The 21,143-nt window shown below is 34.6% G+C and overlaps 2 protein-coding genes across 2 annotated transcripts; one reads left to right on the forward strand and one right to left on the reverse strand.

Annotated features, from left to right (window-relative positions):
• The first annotated feature begins 286 nt into the window (after nt 1-286).
• Nucleotides 287-10,142, forward strand: LOC140766873 (protein KINASE OF THE OUTER CHLOROPLAST MEMBRANE 1). Its single transcript, XM_073106539.1, has 5 exons — nt 287-462; nt 5,520-5,911; nt 6,024-6,115; nt 6,426-6,899; nt 8,940-10,142. The coding sequence occupies exons 2-5, from the start codon at nt 5,546-5,548 to the stop codon at nt 9,874-9,876; spliced, it is 1,869 nt and encodes a 622-aa protein (XP_072962640.1). The 5' UTR covers nt 287-462; nt 5,520-5,545; the 3' UTR covers nt 9,877-10,142.
• A 4,514-nt stretch (nt 10,143-14,656) lies between these two features.
• Nucleotides 14,657-20,080, reverse strand: LOC140767206 (uncharacterized). The gene is made up of 5 exons (XM_073107040.1): nt 19,733-20,080; nt 17,928-18,084; nt 15,460-15,668; nt 15,200-15,373; nt 14,657-15,126 (listed from the first exon to the last, which is right to left on the reverse strand). Exons 1-5 carry the CDS (start codon nt 19,979-19,981, stop codon nt 15,040-15,042), a joined length of 876 nt encoding a protein of 291 aa, XP_072963141.1. The 5' UTR covers nt 19,982-20,080; the 3' UTR covers nt 14,657-15,039.
• Nucleotides 20,081-21,143: the final 1,063 nt, after the last annotated feature.

Here is a 21,143-nt window from a genome sequence, read left to right on the forward strand (position 1 = left end):
CGTGAAAATTAATTTATCTTTATGTAAAATTTCCTTTTTGAAAAGAGGAAATTGAAAGTCTCAAATTTACCACTTTAGCTGGATTTGGAAGTTATTGGTACTCGATTTTTGCTTTCTTGTATAAAGAAATCACTTTTTTTATTCTTCTCGAGAAAAGATTCGAAATAAAAATGGTATCTTTGGCATTAAAAAATTTAGCTCTCAGATTGAGACACCCTCATCCGGTCATCCCCAGCCCACGAAAGCGAAACCAACAAAAATCCAAACTTTATATAAAACACCAACCGCTCACGCCTCTCCTTCTTTCTCGCCTCCTCCTCTCCGAGGAATTTTATTCTACTTCTCTTCTTGTTTCTCTGTTTCTTTTTCGGTTTATTTGCTTTTGTTTCTTTGATCAATCAATTCGTCGACATCACTTGGAAGAAGATTGCCAGAAGGAAAAGGAAGAGGAAGGATCTTTAGGTGAGCAAGTCGGTTTTCTTTGTTGTGTGCCGAATCTTCCGAGGATCCACGTTGGTGGATTTTATTCTGTATAAAGATTCGACTTTTTTTTGTTCTTTGGTTAGTTTTGATTTAGTTTTCGGGTCCGTATAACGTGAATTTGATTTGCGCTTATGATCAGCGAATTTTTGGGTGTTGGACGATTGAAATGGTGTTACTTGTTATTTGGTTGATTACTTGATTAGTATTTTGTTGCTTTGATGAATTATATTAAAAAGGGTTTACAGTGGATCCAAGTAAATTTATTTTCGGCATCTAAGTTTAGCTATTTACTGTTTCTTGCTTATTTTGGATGGACCGTACTGTGTACGGTGGCAGGAATGATCGAATGGTGGCAAAATTTATGATGTTTTGAGTTGGTAGACAATGTTTTGATTGTAGACTATAGAATGTTTGGATTTTGGATTGTGGCATTTTATGGGTTTGAATTTCCCATCTGACATAATTTATCGAGAGATTATGTGACAGAATTTACGGGCCACTGGGCTAAATCTAGTTCATATCTTGCAGTTCTTTTGTCGCGTTTGTTTCGACAAAACAGTATACTTTTGTAGGATGCATTCTCTTGTTTGTCTTGTTTTTCTTGTTTTGTGCTTATGGGTGCTGCAGAACAAGCGACAAATATCTTTAACGAATTACATCAAGAGCAGGGATTGCAAAATGGAAACAATAGGATGTTATAGAATCTGATACTTTTGGTAGTTATTGATCCTAGATTTGTAGCTTCCTACTGATACTTTTACTAAGTTTAATTCTGCATCCCAGATAATTTTTAAATTGGAGAGTTCTTGGATTTGCTAGAAATTCTCAAGTTTAAGCTGAAGAATTTGTTCTTCTTGGCTGAAAGAGTTAGTTAATTGTTATGGAGACTTGGACATGGCCATGCTTATTCTGGGTCATTGCCCTGGAGATGAATACTCATATGTTGTTCCTTTGTTCTAAATCCTCTTCTGAACAATTTGGATTATGCATTATGAATCTAGTTATATTCCTTTGCTTCAACATAATAGAAAGCAGTGAAATTTGGTGGCAACATGGTAAAGCTGGTACAGTGACGAAATGGAAGCTTTTACATACTAACTTGTAACATTGGGGGATCTTTCGTGTTTCAACTCTTTTGGTTGGATCAAATCAGCAAGTAGGCATCAATATTCAATCCATGAATTTCTGATTAATGTATAGATATCTATTTGGGACATCGGGTAGTTCTAAGAGGATGATGAAACACAAGAATATGACAGTAAAGAAATTGAAAATTGTGGATGTTTAGAAGCCCTAAAGGAAAATACTATGGTAATGAAGAAATCCTACTATCTGAGATTCTAGTTGGCAATTGAAGGATGAGCGACTTCCGAACATCCCTTTACCCTTTTCTTTTTTTTTCCCTTTGTTTGTGATATCAATCTCGAGTGATCTTATTCTTATCATCATATTTATTTCTCGTTATTCATATTTTATTATGTCTGCACACAACCATGGTTATTGTTTCTTGCAAAGAAGTCTTTCTCCCATAATATACTTATTTGGTTTCTATGTTTGAGCAATTGAGATCTTTCTCATAATACAAACCTATTTGCCTACTCTAGTCATTGCTCTTTCTTTAGTGGAAATCTTCTACTTAACCATTCTTTTATACAATTTCCTGTATTTGTTGGAGCAGAGCTGTTATCTTTACAGTATGACAACTTTGTGTAAGAGGTCTCCTCTCTTCATGCATCATAATATGTGAAGTTTTTGTTTCTATGTAGGATTTATGCCAAGCAACATAACAGTTTTGATTGTCTGCCATGAATATTATCAAGGAAGTTGTCATTAAGAAACATGGATACTTCCATACTCTTGGAATATCTGTATCGAATACGATATTTGTCAGATACTTTTGGATGCATATCAGATATTTTCTTAAAAGTATTCAATTTTTTAAAAATAAAATTAATGTTGTGCATACTTCTTAGATACTTTTGAGATTTCTATCAATATTAGTCAAATTGAAGGAGGCTATTACATTTCATTTCTTATTAGATCTAGAAGGTTTCTCTTTGTGAAAAGATTGAGTTCGTTTTTTTATTTGGTTATCTACATTACGAGATCATGTTACAATGGTCAAATTTCTTTTTTGATTTATAGATTAAATTCTCTTATTTATCTTACATCTTAGTTAATAGTATGCTAAATTGCTACAAATATGTTGGACCTTTGTTACGAATGATTGTTCTTCTAATTGATAAATTGGAGGTCTCCTTATATAAACTATCATATGCAACAATAATATGTAATTTCTCAATTAAGAAAATGCAAGTACACAAGTTCATTAATTGTATACATAAATATATACATATATTAGCTACATATCCTGAGCGTATTGTATCCTTATTTTTCAAGTTTGCTGTATTGGCATATCCGTATGCCATATCTGTATCTATGTTCTATAGGCTGTCATTTGGGTTGATGACTAGTTAAAAAAAGGATGTTACAAAAATAGAAGGATTTACTTTCAAAGAAGAATCTGCATCTCTATTACAGATTGACTTTTAGTAGTTTCAAGTTTGCTGTATTGGCATATCCATATGCCGTATCTGTATCTATGTTCTATAGGCTGTCATTTGGCTTGATAGCTAGTTAAAAAAAGGATTTTACAAAAATATAAGGATTTACTTTCAAAGAAGAACCTGCATCTCTATTACAGATTGACTTTTAGTAGTTTCACATGTCAATAAGACGTCTTATCACTAGTCAACTGAGATCAACATCTTTTCTAAGTTGAGAGTTGATTCAAATCATGAAGTATAACCTAAAGGGAGAAGTTGCATTTGCATGACATCTACTCTTTTGCCATCATCTATTATCTTCTGTTCATGTCAGATTACATGATATGGTAACGATTTAACATTTTCGGTGGTTTTATAACTTGCCAAGTTTCATGTTAACGTAATGCCCTACCACTTGCATAGGGTTCCATTGTCTCAGTCAACTTGGACTTCCATGATAGCTTTTGAGATTGTCATCTGAAATGTATATGTCCATTTTGTCTTATTTTTTATTTGCATTGACATGGTAATACTTCTGTGATTTGTGGTCTCTTTGGATTTTCTTTAGACCACCGAATCTCAATGATCCTCCATCATGCAACAGTTAGGAGTTATTCCCTAAATCTATCTTGGTTTTGGAAGAGTTCTGATTTAGAGTTAAAAGATGATAGTGGTCATTTTGAGCCTCCAGCAATTTTGCCTGACTGAATTGCCTTTTCTTTTGCCTGTTCCAAATGCCTGCTGCAATCTCTGTTCTAATTGTGATCCTATATGGAAAGCTTCTGGTTAGAACTCAATTCATGCAGCTTAAAAGAGTGTGAGGATTTGCCATTTTTTAGTTGACAGCTTACCATACCTAATGAAGTGTACTTTATCTTAATAGGACCTCTGTAGCATGCTATTCTGATTCTTTGAAGAAATCATCCAAGCTTTTTCCCGTTGTTCAGTAGAAGTTTGTGTTTCTGTTATCTTTCCTTTTGATATTCTTTATGAGCTTTATGCAGCTTTTTATTATTTGTCCTTCATGTTTGTGTTTGTATTCCTCTTGGCTGCTGGTCACCTTGGTTTGATTAAATGTCCTTTTTCTCCTATGCATATCACTTTCATGTTTCATATGTGCACATCCTTACTCTCTTTTCAGTTTTGTTCACAGTTCAATGATACTCTTTCTTCATATATGACCTACTAAATGTCAAATATTCTATCTTTTTCTCAAGTTGCATAATTCATAGGTTTCTTGTAGTTGCCACTGTTCAGGCACTTTTGGACGTATAGTTTGGCAGCTAATATTAATTTGTAACCATAAGAACAAACATCTGATGCATTTGCCAGATATGGCCTGATTCCCAGGGAACTTGTTTGTTTCCTTGTACAATTCTCTGTACCTAATCAGATTAGATTCGATTAATCATAATGATCTGCTGCTCACTGCATCTCCAGAGCTCATATGTTTTTCTAGTCTGGATCCATACCTTTCTGTGACTTTCTTTCTTGTGCTCATACTCTTCTTTCCTTGGACTTGCTCAAATGCAAAAGGGTCAGCGCAATTACCTTTTTTGTTTCACTAATGCATTTTGGACATGTTTGTATCAGTTAGCGCCATGTATTCTTCCTCATTTAGCTGCTTCCTAAATAATACACATATTAACAATCATTGCTTAGGTCTTTTATCTTTTGATTTTACCTAGAATATCTGTAGGTTCATGCTATTATTTTCTTAGTGGATCTTAACAGTTATTTTGGATGCTTGGGATTTTACCTGCTCTTCTTGGGTTTGATCTTCCTGTGAACATTTAACTTCCATAGTGTTATGTTAATCTGCCATTTTGGTTAGATGACTGACCTCTTCTCAACTAGGAGGATAATTCCTTTTGATGGTGCCACTGCCAGACTTTGCTAGTCTACCAGAACACTGACATGACTAAGATTAGGTGTTTGGTATTCATTTTATCTCTCATGGTTCTTGCTTATTAGCCTTTATTGCATTATTGCATTGTGGAAATTCGGATGAGCACACTAATGCCATCTTGCACATAGTTGCTGAATGCTGACTTTTCCTTTTGTTCGCTTAGTACTACAATAATGATCCTTACTGGATTTCATAATCAAATGCCACAAGACAAGTCAATTATTACAATTGATTTTTACATTATTCTCTATTGTCCTAGAAAATCCACAAGGGTTCTATCTCATCTTGTGCTTTTGTGCCTTTGTGCTCTTGTGCCTTTAACATATGTAATGTGCTGTTGTATAACCGATTCATCACAATGCATCATGTGGGATCATTATGAGAACAAGTTGCAGTTGTGGAGTCCCAATATGTCAGTTGGTTCCATGTTTCAGTGAAGTATGTGAGTGATACAATAATGCATAAGTTTCCCACAAGTAATATGCTGTTTATTTAGTTTATTACTCTATGGCATAATAGACTCTATTATGACATTACAACCTATTTGGGATTATAATTAACTATCTGAATGATTTATTCAGGTAAATTGCCATATTTGATCAAAGCAATGGCTGGACAAGTTGCTTCTTCGCAAACTGGTGAATCATTTGAGTACATGTTGCTTGAGGAAGATCCAGATCATCTTAGAACTGTTTTCTCTACCCCAAACCAGATAAGTCCATGGATTGATCCAAGTGTGCTGAAACTGAAGCACCGTATAGGAAGAGGTCCTTTTGGTGATGTTTGGATAGCAACTCATCATCAGTGCACTGAAGATTATGATCGTTACCATGAAATTGCTGTCAAGATGTTATGCCCAATTAAAGATGACAATCTGCAGGCTTTTTCGGCCAGGTTTGATGAAGTATTCTCCAAATGCCAAGGAACAGAGAGTGTTTGCTTTCTGCATGGAATCTCCCTCCAAAATGGAAGGGTAAGTTATTTATGATGTCTGTGTCACTTGCTCTCAAACTCACTGCTGAGTTTGTGTCAGCTATATCATACTACATTGTAAAAAATCTTGAGGTTCTTTTATTGCTTTACAGCTCTGCATAGCAATGAAATTTTACGAGGGGTCAGTTGGAGACAAGATGGCTCGTCTTAAAGGTGGAAGACTTTCACTATCTGATGTTTTAAGGTATATGGTGACCAACGTTTCACATGCTCTCAAGCATGTTTAACCATACTTTATGGCATGTGTTAACTGTTTCTAACCTTACCATGCTAGTATGCTACATGTCAATGTGCACTAGCACATGGAAGGTACCATATTTGGGCATGCTGACCATTCTTGGTGAGGCTTGTACCGTGCCAACAACCAGCATGCCCTTGTGTCAGAAGTCTATAGGCATTCTTCCATGGCTCAGCAAATAAATCTTCCTATCAGGAAACTGCAGAATTTTTTTTCTGGAGCATTTTTGTTATGTGCTTGTTTTTGTTCTCTATAGGTATGGTTATGATTTGGCTCAAGGAGTATTGGACCTCCACTCAAAAGGCATCCTGGTCCTTAATCTTAAGCCTTGCAACTTTCTTATTGATCAACATGACCGAGCAGTCCTTGGGGATTTTGGAATTCCATTTTTGCTGCTTGGACTTTCACTCCCGAATCCAGATCTAGTTCAAAGGTTTGGGACACCAAATTACATGGCTCCTGAACAATGGCAACCAAATATCAGGGGTCCGATTAGTTTTGAGACAGATACGTGGGGATTTGGGTGCAGCATTGTGGAGATGTTGACTGGCATTCAGCCTTGGCGTGGAAAGTCAGCTGATGAAATCTATCAATTGGTTGTGCTAAAGAAAGAAAAGCCAAATATCCCTAGTGGTTTGCCTCCTGAGGTTGAAGATGTTCTTTTTGGTTGTTTCGAGTATGACCTTCGTAATCGCCCTTTAATGACTGATATTCTTCGTGCATTTGAAAGGTATAAGCTCTCTCCTACTGTTTAGTGGTTTCAGAATTGTGCAGGTTCTCATAGCTTTAGCTATTCGATAATTGGTTATAATAAGAATGCTTCTCTTGGAGTGAAATTACTTTTTCTAAATAAATTTTCTTGGAGATAACTTGTTGAAAACATTAAATCTTTTATGCCTTCTCCATCATAGGAATATAGCGCTCACAAGCCTCAGTTTGAGGAAGAACTTTGATCTCATCCAGAACCTTGGATATTCTCAGATATAACTCATGTTTGTTCTACTGACCCTTTAAGTAAAGGAGCAGAGGATATTAGCTTGTCTCTAAACCCTATAAGCATTAGTACTTCATGTAACTAATGTTCTATCTGTCTTTTCCCTTTCTTGGGGTTTAGAAGATAGGTTTTTTTTTTCAATAGAGATAATTTTATGTTTTAATCTCACATTATCTCTGTGTAAATTAGTTATCTTTAAAGGAGTAAAGGATTCAAAGAAGGATTCAAAGAAGTAGCTGAGTAATAGAAAAATAAGAAGATAATAGGAAAAGGTTTCTAAAAAATATTCAACAAAGGAGTAGAGGATTCAAAGAAGTAGCTGAGTAATAGAGAAAAAAGAATATGAAGTTGATGATAGGAAAAGGTTTTTAAATCATATTCAACATTAGTTATGTTTAAAGGAGTCGAGGATTCAAAGAAGTAGCTGAGTATTAGAGGAAAAAGAAATTGAAGATGATGATAGGAAAAGGTTTCTAAATCATATTCAACAGTCCCATCTTGAAAATAAGAGAATAATCGAACCATTGAAGTTAGTTAGCTTTACTTTATATGGGGTTGACATTTGGAGGCTAATATCCTGCATATGTGTGCGTAAGCTAATTAGCGAAGATGTTTGGTCTGCCATATATCAGGGGCTACATTTCAACTTTTTTTCCCCTGCACTGTCCAATTGATTGCTAAGTTCTAATAACATGTTTGAGGGTTTAGAAAAAGATGAAAGTTGTAGGTTAAAGGTTGATCTTCTGATTCATGTGAAGTGATAGTTGTACAAGCCGTTTTTTAAGTGAAAAGTTGCATACTGTATAGTTTTATGGAAACAAAGAAATGAGGCATTGGGTTTTTTTTTTGGGGGGGGACTTTTTCTCTTTTTTTTTTTTGTTCTTGCTGTGTATGAGATTAGTCATTCCATTTGTTGCACATTTTTATCATTATTTGACTCTTTTTATAGCCTTTCCTCACTCATGGACTGGGAAAACCCCTCTAAACCCTATCAAGCTCTCTTGGTTACACACTATCATATCATATGGCTGTTGTGAGTAGTTCAGATAACTTTACTATATGCCCTTCTTGTTTTGGAATAACCAGGAAAGAACAGCTTGGACAAATTGTATTTGCATTCAAAAACTACTTGAAATGGTTTTGCCTTTTCATTAGTGATAATAGGAAAGAACAATCTCTTAAACTTACAACTGCATATTATTTTTTCTTTTTATTAGTTGAAGTATGTTTAACATGTTTCCTTATAAAGTTTGCATATATTTGCGATCAATTATCTATATGAGCAAACCAAAATGAACTAGATCATAATATGTATTAAGGTCTTATTTTCTTAATCATGTTTATTGCATCTTAGTTATAAGTGTTAGCTTATCAATTACTCTAAAAACTTAAGTTATTAGAGAATGGTTTATTTTATATTTTATATTTAACATTCTTCCTCATTTCGGGGATTCTTCCTCACTTTGGGGCTAAGATATTTGATTGTTCCATAAAGTGGGCTTGATTTAACTGGGTGAAAGTTTTTATATTTTAATAATAGATGGGCTTAGTAATATTTGAACTCAAACCCACTGCTTTAATACCATGTTAACTCACTAACTACTTAAAAAGTTTAAACTGTTAGAAAACGATGATCTATTTAACATTAGGAAAATATACTTGTTATCATTAGGAAGTGAAAATTGAGTGCGAAAAAATATCTGATCGTGTGATCAGAAACATTACTATTCTCACACAGCTATAGCTGGATGTTAATTGTTGATATCTTCTTTGCAGTTGTAAGGATGCAGACTTGAGCAACGGATGCTGGAATGATACTGAAAACAAGTTAACCCGCACAAGTTACACCAATTGGTCCCTCTTAAAGGACCATTTCCAAGTGGGTGACATGGTCCGTTCAAGAAAGACTACGAGCTCTTGCAGACCTGAAAGCATGGAGATCCCAGAGGGAATGATAGTTGGCATGGAGAAAGATGGGGATCGTGATGGTTTCATTCTTGTCAGAGTCCATGGTCTACATGATCCTCTGCGGGTGCACCCTTCTACAGTTGAAAGGGTGACATATGGTTTCTCAGCTGGTGACTGGGTGCGACTAAGGGAGGACGACAAGAAGCGGTCTCAGGTGGGCATTCTTCACAGCATTGAGCGTTATGGTGCAGTAACTGTAGGTTTGATCGGGATGGACACTCTCTGGAAGGGGAGCTATTCTGAGCTTCAAATGGCTGAATCCTATTGCATCGGTCAGTTCCTGAGGGTGAAAGCCAGCATATCAAGTCCCAGGTTCGACTGGCCACGTAAGAATGGCGGACCCTGGGCCACAGGCAAGATCTCGCAAGTACTTCCAAATGGATGCCTTGTCGTCAAATTCCCTGGAAGATTCAGCCTTGGAGAAGCATGCAGCTCTTTGGCTGATCCTTCGGAGGTGGAGGTGGTAAGCTTCGACACATGTGAGGGGGTGGTGAAGAAATATCAGCACCTTGAGGACTTCCACTGGGCTGTGAGGCCACTTCTTATTGCTTTGGGTTTGTTTACAGCGCTAAGAATGGGTTTATTTGTCGGGAAGAGCATTGGAAGATCGAGGAGGAAGGTAGCTAACATCTCAGACCAGGCAGGCGAGCAGCAGCAGGATGGACAGAGTGCCAACAGCGCAGCCTGGCTTCCTCCAAAGGTGGCAAACATCCTCTTCAGAGAAGGTACTGCACCTTCCCGATGATTTGGAACAAATCTCCTGAACTTGCTTCAATCTTCGATGCTGTTTATAAGTAACTCCTGGATGTATGTAGTACAGGCCATAAACCTTTAGGTCTCATCTCTGGTGTATATATGCTTTGAATGTTAACTGTTGTTTTATTGAAGTATCAAAGGATCATATGGATTCCCAAATAATTCTTTCATGTTAAACACTAACAGTGAAGTTCTCATGCATCTGGGTGTTTTTTTTGCAAAAATGCTCATTTCAATTGATTAATATTAGTCTTAGTTACACTTTGTCCATTTATATTTTGACTTGGTATCACTGTCTCTTGTACTATAAATACGTACAAATATTTCTCTTAGACTTTTGGAAACTATTAGGTTTTATTAGCGAATAAATTAAAATTATGTATCTACTCTAATTATGTATCTACTCTTAGATAGTATAGATTGGAAGTCCTAACAATAATTCTTAATTTACAATGGTAAAATTCATCTTCAAGTGAGGCTGATTTGGTGTTACTATTGTTTTTATTAAGTTTAGGACTTGGGAGAAAAAATGGCTTGGAAAGAAGAGAGCAAGACTTTTTTTTGGTTCAATTTAAGGAAGGAGATAAAAGACAAAATTATTCAAGAATTATTTTTTGACTTGATAATCCATCTGGAAATAACTTATTATTCAGATGTTTGGCACATGATTTTTAACTCAAGAAAGGCTAACATATAAGTTTAGTTATAGCTTTTTAAAAATCTAGCGGGATATTCAAATGCTGGCAAAGTTTAATTAAGCCTTTATATTATATATATGTTTAGAACCTTTGTTAACATTGGTTCATTAGGGTAGTGATAGAAACATACTTGATACTTTCTATTATGTAGTTAATAATGGAATAAACGCTTGCAATCTTTCTATGGTACTCTCCCTAGCAATATACAATGACAATATTGTTCAGGCTAAATGGGAAGGGAGACCCTCTTAATGGCTTAATCTTACATAATTAACATTTTAATGTCATTTTGGTTTGCTGCAGTGCTTGGTTCTAACTATTATTTTCACTGACATTATACAAGTATGAATGTATCAATTATCTATAAGTAGGATTTTCATTTATAACTATAATTGATTTTGAACTTCATGCTAGATAGAAACTACAAGAGTCAAGGGCTTTGCAAGTAAGAAAATTTGTTTTAGTTAGAGACCACATGACATACATAAATTTGTAATTTTGTTTCAAAAAAAAAAAATTAATTATTCGATTTGAGAAAAATGGGTAATCCATTAGATGAGGCATCATAATTTTTAAAGATTACAAGGGAAAAAAAGAAGTAAAATACAGAACATTTATGTAGATAACCTCTTTAAATCCATTTACTATTAGTCATTCTGATACAAAGGCTTTACAAAAATGACATTTTTCTTTCATATGGCAGTAGGCTGCTGATAATTGAGAGTGAGGAGATTGAAGATTTTTTTTTACAACTTGGATAACATAACAAACTAGTTCTCCCCTCTCAAAAAATTACTGATTTCAATTCTCATATAGGGCAATAAACAAGAACATGATTACATGTTGATGAGCATTGCTACACTTTAAGGATTAGTTTGTTGTAACTTTTATAGCTAAAATTTGAAACTTGGTTCTCATGTTTTGAGGACATTTTACATAAAAATTTTATAACATAGACATTCACGATGGCGTAGAAACTATTAGGAAAGGGTCCGAGAAGAAGATGAAAACTAATAACTTATTAGGCTTAAGTATAGTTGAGCCTCAAATTGTTTAGTGAAAACAAAGGGTCGAGTTTAGTTTACTCTAATATCTCAAGGGAATGATGGGAAATTGAGATTTTAATGCTACAAGAGCATTAAAAAAAAAAAAATTCTATCAAAGGTTTCTCTTTAAACTCACAAAGATTTCTAGTTGAGAGTTCTTGAGTGTTCCTCACTATCAGTTTCTTAAAAAAACTCCCTTTCTGCAGTACTTTTATGGGATAGTTGAGGAGTCATAAATTCTTACTTTCTCTTAAAAAAAAAAGTCTTTCTTTGTTTAAATTAGTTAGATAGCACGCAGAACTTATGACATGAAAAAGAAAAGAAAAGAAGCATTCTATAACAGCATATGAGCCTCATAAAATAGTGTCTGCATGATCCTTATTAGTATTGCATGATAAATATTATTATCTTCATTGACTGCAATAGAGCAATATTGAAATGTCATCAATAAATTTTTTGAATTATACCCACCCATTTCTTGACGATCTAGTTACGAGGATTCTACTGTTATTACTGGCGGTATTCTACAACAATAAAAAGGAAAAAAAATTAAAAAAAAAAGAGAAAAAATTTCACATTAATTGATGTTTCACATTCACTATTTTGGATGCTCCAAAAGGAAGTTTCCCATTAAGTGGTGATTCATATACTGATTGATTCTATGCTGCTATTTAGTGTATATATGCTTTGAGTGTTAACTGGTGTTTTCTTGAAGTATCTATGGATTTCCCAAATAATTCAGTCATGGACAACACTGGTAGTGAAGCTCTGATGCATCTTGGTGTTTCTTGCCAGAATGCATTTGGATATATATATATTTGTTTAGTTTGCAAACCTTTGTTTACATTGGTGCGTTAGCGTAGTAATAGAAACATAAGATCATTTTGCTACCATAGAAATCTAATTTGTTATGTAAGAGTAGAGTAGGAAATACCTTCTATTATGTGGTTAATTTTTGGATTACTCTCACTAGCAATATACATATGCTTGGTATTAAGATTTAATATATTGTTGCAATGCTTGGTTCATAGATCATATGAAATACATAAATTTGTTTCTGTTTTTAACAAAATCAACCAAAGAGAGAAGTGAAAACCATAAACTATTTGCGTAAATAACTTCTTTAAATCTATTTAAAATTCTATTATTTTTCTCCAACCATAAACGATTGCTACTAAATCAAGCATAAGAGGATAAAAAAAAAGTTAAAACTTTTCTCATATGGAGGTAGGTTGTTTACCTACAATTGAGAGCAGGAGATTAAAAAAAAATTTACACACTTACAAAGATGATTAGTTCCTTCATCCACATCAACAATTTAGATAACATAATAATTAAACAATTGATCTAATTCACTTAATCAATTAGTTCTCTCCTCTTAAAAAAAAAGACATTTCTTTCAATTCTCATACAGGGCAATAAATGAAAACATGATGCAGGTTGATGAGCATCTCTTCCAGTTTAGGGACATTTTACATAGAAATTTTGTAGCATAGACATTTATTATGGCGTAGAGAAAGGAGAAGATGAAATATTAATAGATTATTTAGCTTAAGTAGAGTTGAGCTTTGAAAAGAAATTAGTTTCCTCTAACATCTCAAGAGAATGATAGAAAATTGAGATTTTAATGCTGCAAGGGCATAAAAAGTTGGGGCAAAATTGATAAATTAAAGGTTTTTGTTTAAACTCACATAATTTCTAGTTGATAGTTTGAGTAGTGTTCAACTCCTTATTAGTGGTATTTTATGGCTTAATTTAAGAGACATAAATGTTAGGAATAGTAATATTTCTATGGTGTTATTTTAAAATAAATAATTTTGTGAGTAGATATTTAGATTAGACACATTCTCATGATTATAACTATTTGTTAGTTATTTAACTATCATAACTATTTTTCAGTTATCTGACTACTTTTTAGTTATTTAACTACCATAACTACCTTTTAGTTATCTAACTATTTTTTATAGTTATCTAGCTACTAGCATCTTTTAGTTGGTTGTCCTTTCATTTTCTAAAAGATGGTGCTATTATTTTGGATAATTCTAAAAAGACTTTAGTGCTATTGTTTTGGATAATTTCAAAAAGACTTAAGTGCTTGTTTTGTTACAATTAACTCTTGTTCAAATCAAGGTTCAATTTTACGAGTTACATTTTGATTCGTGACGGTCTTGTATTCCGAGAATAAATTGCCCATAATTTTCAATTACAACAAGTGGACGACAAATTTATTCAAGAGATAGATTTACCTTCGTCTGACCATTGTAAGAGTCTAGCCATTTAATTTCATTCATCTCTACTTTTTAATTTCTTCCAACAATAAATTCTTGCTTTCTCTCCAAAAACAAAAGGTTTTTTTGGGGGTTAAATTAGTTAAATAGCACCCAGAATCTGTGACATGAGAAAAAAAAAAAGAAAAGCATTCCAAAGCATAAATGCCTCATAAAATAGTGCCTCCAAGACCCTCATTAGTATATGATTGCGATAGATCAATTTTGAAATGTTATGAATAAATTTTTGGAATTATACCCACCCACCACCCATTCCTTGAGGATCTTAGTCACGAGGATTCATACAGGCGATATAGATTCCCAAACAAATAGAGTCTACTGCAATAACGCATTAGTTGATATTTATAGCATTGTTTATTTGGAGAAATTTACATATATCATCCTGTCTTATAATAAAATTATAGTTTACATCCTATATTTTTACTATTTACAAATCGAACATATATAATTAAACAAATATATTTAGAAAATACTATTACCGATTGATTAGTTAAACTTAATTAAATCTCTGAGTTAAGTTAACTATACTAAAAAATTATAAAAATATCCTCAATCAAATCATGCTAAGGACATTTTAATTATTTTAGAAATAAAAATGTTTTAGTCGTTTTAGAAATAAAATATTTCTATTCAACATATGAGAATATTTTAATTCAAATCTAACTCAAAATATTTTCTACATATATTCATTAAATTATATAACTCGATTTGTAATTAATAAAAATATAGAGCGGCGGAGTGTTATATACAAAATTTGATTCACAAAATTTTCAGAAATTAAGTTTGCGCAAAAAGTGGAACAAATGAATGATGACAGCCTTTTGGCAGATAGCAATTAATTTTATTTTCAAAACTATACAAGGACCTTTATCATTCTGCATAAGAGCAGGCAGACAACCGATAATATCCTGTAAACTGCAGCTAATTTCGCTAAGAAAGAGAATACATATTTTGACAATTCTACAGGGGTAATACCTCTGGTCTATCTGTCTGCCTCTCATCACTAAAGAGATGGATCTTCCAGAATTAGAGTTGCAACCATAAGGGGGTGAACTACCTCTTCTTCTTCAACAATGGAGAAAAATTCAAGTTCCAAATGTAAGGGATGGACAGCATAGCCTCAGAAGACATCAGGATGGAAATGTCCTGAGATGGGACTATTTTGCTGTGCACGGTACATATGCATCGTTAGCGCATAATTGTTTACCTGCAAGGGAATGAGGCAAAATTAAGTTTAATAATCACAGAGTGACCTTCACATGCTTATGCTGAGAATCTACCTCTAGTGTCCGTATCTGCTCTTGGTATTGGAACACCGTCTGTTTCAAGTGTTGCAGTTGTTGGCTCTTTTCATCGTAATCCTTTTGGCGCTCGTGTTGGATTGCAACTGCCCGTTTCAGGACACTGTTCTCACGAAGCAAAGCCTCGACCTGTTCCTCCAGCTTCTTGTTTTCCTGGATACAAGTATAACAAAAATTACTCATCTAGGCAGATTGATGGTGAGAAGCTTACAAATTCACAAAAGCAAAGTTCAGACAACCTTGTGAAAGCTCTCTGCTGGCCCACTGCCAGTATGAACCACAATGGACTTCTCCAAGATCTCTAGCAATTTGAAAGCACGATGTCTTGCATCAGCCAAGTTGGAAGCAGTAGAAATTTCCCTCACAAACAGATCCACCCATCCAGAACCATCTGTTGGGATGTTCTCCATGAGTGATGTATGTGCAGCCAGTCCTCCATCATAGTCAGCTGCGAACAGAGTCCAATCACACACAGATTCTAAATGCAATAGCATCAAAGGCAGAGGAAATAAGCTTTCCAGCAGAGATTAATAATACACACAGATAATCCTACTCAGATTGTCATTCATAGTTATTCCTGAGGCTATATACCTTATGAACACTACAACTTGAAGAAACAAACTGAAAAAGAGAAAATGTAAGGCAATATTTTCTTCATATCATTAAATAGTTCAGTATATATTGAAAAAGCAATCTACCTATAGCTTTGATAAAGAGAAACACAACATAAAGATGATGTCGTTGAGAGGGAAAAAGGGACCGGAAAATTTCACAATCACTTGCTGGAGCATCCATTCAACCTATGGAATGTGACTAAACAAGAACATGGCTCTTGATGATGCAGGAAGAGTAAACCATTCCCTTTTTCAGCCCAAATAATTTTATAAAGAACAAATTAAAACTGTACTGAGTGTACTCATAATGAGTGATGACACTGGGCATCACAAACTAAAAGAGGTCAAACATAAAAAGAGGACACCGAAGTGAGCAATGGTTCCACCACTGCTGGGTCTAGAGATAAATCTAGGAAGTCTAATTACTGGAGAGATTCTTTCCAGTTCCATGACTCAACCATGAGACAAATGCTGCACAGTGCAAAGTGGAAACCTCAGTCACACTGTGTGGCACAACTAAAGTAAGTCAAATATAAGATGTGATTACAAATGAATATATTAATTAAAAGCTCCAGCTCTTGTTGATTTCCAAATGTATGGGTGCTAGTCCAAGCATCTCAATCTCAGTCAAAACTGTAGGTTTAAAATAAAAACTAGTCAAAAGAAAGCAATACCTACTAATGAATTTGAATTCGCTGAAAATCCCACTCCATAGGCATTTGGAGTTTCTACCCGTATATAAGAAATCATGGATGGTGATTTTGGCCGATTCTGATCCAGATCAATTGAAACATATCCGATTGGTCATAGCTGATCCTGATCATGCCCCGATCCTAGCCAAGTGGCTGGTATTGGGCCGGAATCGATAGATCAGCCAAAACGGCCCGATATGGGTTGTTTGTAGTTTCAATTTTGGATCAAACTCCCCAGCTACTGTCTTTTCAAATTTGTCTTATATACTTTCTCTCTCTCTCTCCCTCCCCCCCCCCCGCCCCCCCCCTCTCACACACACACAAATTTTCACCCCTCACATTTCACCGAGCTCATCTAATGACAAAATCAAGTGAATTTGCAGTCCGGTGAATTTGGATGAGTCTTCTTTTTCTCTCTTTCGGTTTACCTTTTATTTTTATTTTTTTTTCACTTCTCTCTCCCTCACTCTCTAACTCCCTCTTTCTCTCTCCCTCTCTAACTGTTGCAAAACATCAGTGAAAAGAGAGATAAATCTCTCTTCATCTCACCTCTGTGATAGTACTTTGCAAACATAGAAATTTATTAGGTCCTACTCAAATTTTATTATAGTTTTGAGTAAGTAAATTTTTAGTTTTTTAACTTCATATATGAGTAAGTTCTATTTTCCTATCATATTTTCTAGATTTTCAAAATGTTATTTAATTAAATAGTCTAATACCATATCGACTAATACAGGTGGCCAATACGTATTAATTTTTCGAGCCTTCAATCCCGATCCTGATACTCGAAACTTTGCAAGAAATATAGTTGATATCCAAAAGTTTAGTACTTGTATCAAAAGATTTAACAGTCTCTAAAAGAAATATGTTCTCAATTTTTTTCCCATATATTTATTTCTCTAGTTACTTATTTATTTATGTAATCATCCAAAAAAGTTCTCACTTGAAAGACCAGAAATTCAAGTTCACGTTAGTCTTTAGACCCTGTAGACTTGTAGACAGCAAGCTGCACATATTGACTAAGGTGCTAAAAACCTCAAAATTGTCCAACTTAAAATTACCTTACTGCACACTCGAACATTAAAACTCATTATAGTAGATTACTATCAGTCTGGGCAGACTTATATGTAATTCTGTATAACAAATTTATGGCAGTCTTTCATCCAAGAGATTGGCACAGCTACCAAAACTAGCAGGAGGGATAAAGTAGGAAAATGAAGTATCTATAGTAAGTATGATGTAATATCTAAAGAACATATAATTGCCACAATGAATGAAGTTAATCAAGGCAACAACAAGATAGAAACCAAATCACAAAACTAGAAAAGATCAATACGTACAAAAGGATGGTGGCAATGAAAGAGCAACATCATAATTAATGCAGCAATAGTTTCTACATACCTTCAAGTGAAACTGTTACATTTGTTCCATTATCAGGTAAATATTTACTTGTAGCTAAGCCTAAGTTCCTTCCTTCTGATCCTGATTGAAGTTTGTTGATACCCTTGATAGCAGAATCCAAATCATTCCCCGAAGCTTCAAGAACCTTTTCCAGAACCTAAAACAATTTAACAGAAATTTTCAGTACAAGGTACAATATGAATATGTCTCCCAGATGAAATAACACAAAAAGTACTTCCTCAATTTAATAAATCTAAAGTGTTTTTGAAGGAAAGGTTTCATAAATGTCAAATCAAGTGATCAAATTATGGGACCAATTTTACATGGTTCATGCAATTTGCAAGACTAGTTACTCACTTAGTTGTTAGATAACATACATTTAGAAGTGTACTGGTGGTAGATAGATTACAGATATGTTTCTTAATACGTCAATAAAACTAACAGAAATGAAAGACAAAAAGTTATCAACTACTTTCTTTTCTCTTTCTTCCCACCTTATTTCTCTGTAAAGCACATATTTCTCCAAGCAATCAGAAATCTCATATTTACAACAAGATGTTCTTTCTGATACTATTAACAAAATTCTTCAATTTGGAGAGCACTTTTCAGCCTCTATTTACATTTTATCAAATTGTCTAATGTTTTATGTATCTTTGAAGTTTCTGCATATCCTAGATTGCTTGGCACCAAGACATCCTACACAGGTTACTGCAATCTCAACCAAGCTAGGCCCAGCAAACTCCTACTAAAACCTGTTATGAGAACCTCCAAACATCCTAATTCTGTTATAAGAAAGAGGTTGATTCCGTGCTCAAAATCACACGATGACTTTTTTAGGCCTGTCCCCTGAACCTGTCCAAGATCGCAGGCATCTTTGGTGATCTTTTCAGATTAGTTGGCATCTGCGAGCTAAATTCAACCTGATTATAAGTAGATAGAGGATGATTCACCAACTTCAACTTAATGGGTCATTTCCTGTAAAGCAGGTAACCAAACATAGGGTATAATGGAGAAGTAGAGAAAAATTACCGCCAAAATTCAACGTATTAGAGAGGAAACAGATGCTTCATGCCTGATCAATTTCCATCACAGCAAGAACCTTTCTTTCCAATCACATTTAGTCCTTTTAATGTTCTTTGGTTAACCTTGCCACTTTTCATAACTTTGATTCCTATAATTTGGCCGATTGGTTGGTTTTGGACCACAAAAATTATAAATTAGACTCCCCTGCTCTCATCTCAATTAGAAAAGGCGTGAGTTTTTAGGATTTCATCTGCCTCAATTTGACCGCAAGATCCTACCACCCCTGGGCAGAAGTTACAACGTCCTAGTGCATCCACCATATATGAAATACAGGTTACCGTACAGATCGATCACAAAGCAAAATTTTGTAGCTACACTTTATTTAGCACATGCTTTGTTCCATATTTTCTAAGTAATCATACTCACTACAACTGAAATGAACTTATAGTTCTCTAGTCCCAACAATCACAATTTCACCACAACTGAAGTAAAGACATGGCTTTCTAGTCCTCAAAATTCTCACCTTTATTCCAATCAAGAACACCCCTTAATCCCCTTCACACGGCTGCGATCTTCTAATTGATGCCTTCCTTTATCTTAATTTCAAATCTAGGGTCGTTCTATCAAGATAATGTCCCAACTCCAACTTACAATTTGGCCAAGAGAAACCAATCTTTGTCTCCCAACGTAAAATAAACCCCGAATAATCACAAATAACACCAAACAAGATCACATCAACAAAAGAACAGATCTTTTTCATCCATTCGGAGAGAATAAGAAACCTGCGGGGGCACGTCCGGGAAGACAAGCCGGAGACACCCGAGGGGAGTCTCCTCACGGCCACCACAGCCGGAGCCAAAGGCATCGGTTGTCGTCGGAGGATTAAGCAGCAGCGGCGCAGAAGAGCGAGCGCTATCCTCGCCGCCGCCGGGGGAGGACCGGATCCGCTTGGATAAAGGGAGAGGCGATAGAATCAAATCGTCGAGGAAGACTGAGGCGTCCCTCTTCCGGCCCTCCATGACGGTCGGCATTGATTGCCTCGATATCCGTGGGGCCGCAGAGATAGACGATTCTAAGAGAGAGAGAGAGAGAGAGAGAGAGAGAGATTTCTTGCGAAGGAGTTCGTAACGGAGGGGGGAGTCGGAAGTATTAAAAAGGAGAGGAGATGATATTCTCACCCCCTCTTTTATCGGTCCAAAGCGGAACTCGGAAAGAGGGATACGATAAATCCGACCGTGGTATATATAACAATAATGTTTGGACTTTGCCATAATTGCCATTGAGAACTTTTCAAATATTATTATAATTACTAATATATTCTTTAAATAAAATATTATCCATCAAAATAACTGAGCTCTTTCAAAGACAATTAGTCAGTTAAACTCAACTAATCACGATTAAACTAAATTTATACATGATATAAAGTATCTTGACCTTGTATAAATTTTCTTAAATAACTGGAAAGCTATCTAATATTTATTATTTTATTAATGCAACATAAAAAAAAATCTAAAATTTAAGTGACAATTATGATGTTTTAAATAAGTTAAAATGAAAAAAGAAAATCTTATGATATATGTATGAAGAGGTGGAGAGGGGGGGAGTTGGTGGGTCGATATATCAACTTGCCGCTTAGAACTAGCAAGTTATATAAGGTAGTCTTTTTTGCAACTAACCACCTAACTTTTGATCCAATTGCGAAAACCCACCTAACTTTTGCATAATTATATAATTACCACTAAAAACTTTTAAATTATTATAATTTCTGCTACATTCTTTAAAATATTACAATTGCCACTGAAATCTTTTAGATTATTTTTTCTTAAATTTTAATTGTAATTAGTTCTTTAACTGAATGCTAATGAAATATTTCTAACTTATGGTTGCTGAAGTTATGTAGATTACTATAATTTTCTTCTTTTGTGAAGCTTAGAGTATGAAATATATGATAAGAGAGATGTTCTTGTACTGCGAGAACCGATTAATATTATGAGATAGATCAGTTAGATTTGAGTGATAGAATGATATTTTTGAACGAAAATTATAATATTTTTGAAAAATGTAATGGGAAATATTATAATGTTTTAAAAGTTTTGACTGGCAATTAATGTAAACTCACAATAATATTTTCAAACAAATTTTATATCATTTTATAAAAATGCCCTTCTCTCTCAATTTCGTCTCAAGGAAGAG

The sequence above is a fragment of the Typha angustifolia genome, chromosome 9, assembly GCF_048772165.1.
Source record: "Typha angustifolia cultivar Huaian chromosome 9, ASM4877216v1, whole genome shotgun sequence".
NCBI classification, from domain to species: Eukaryota; Viridiplantae; Streptophyta; class Magnoliopsida; order Poales; family Typhaceae; genus Typha; species Typha angustifolia.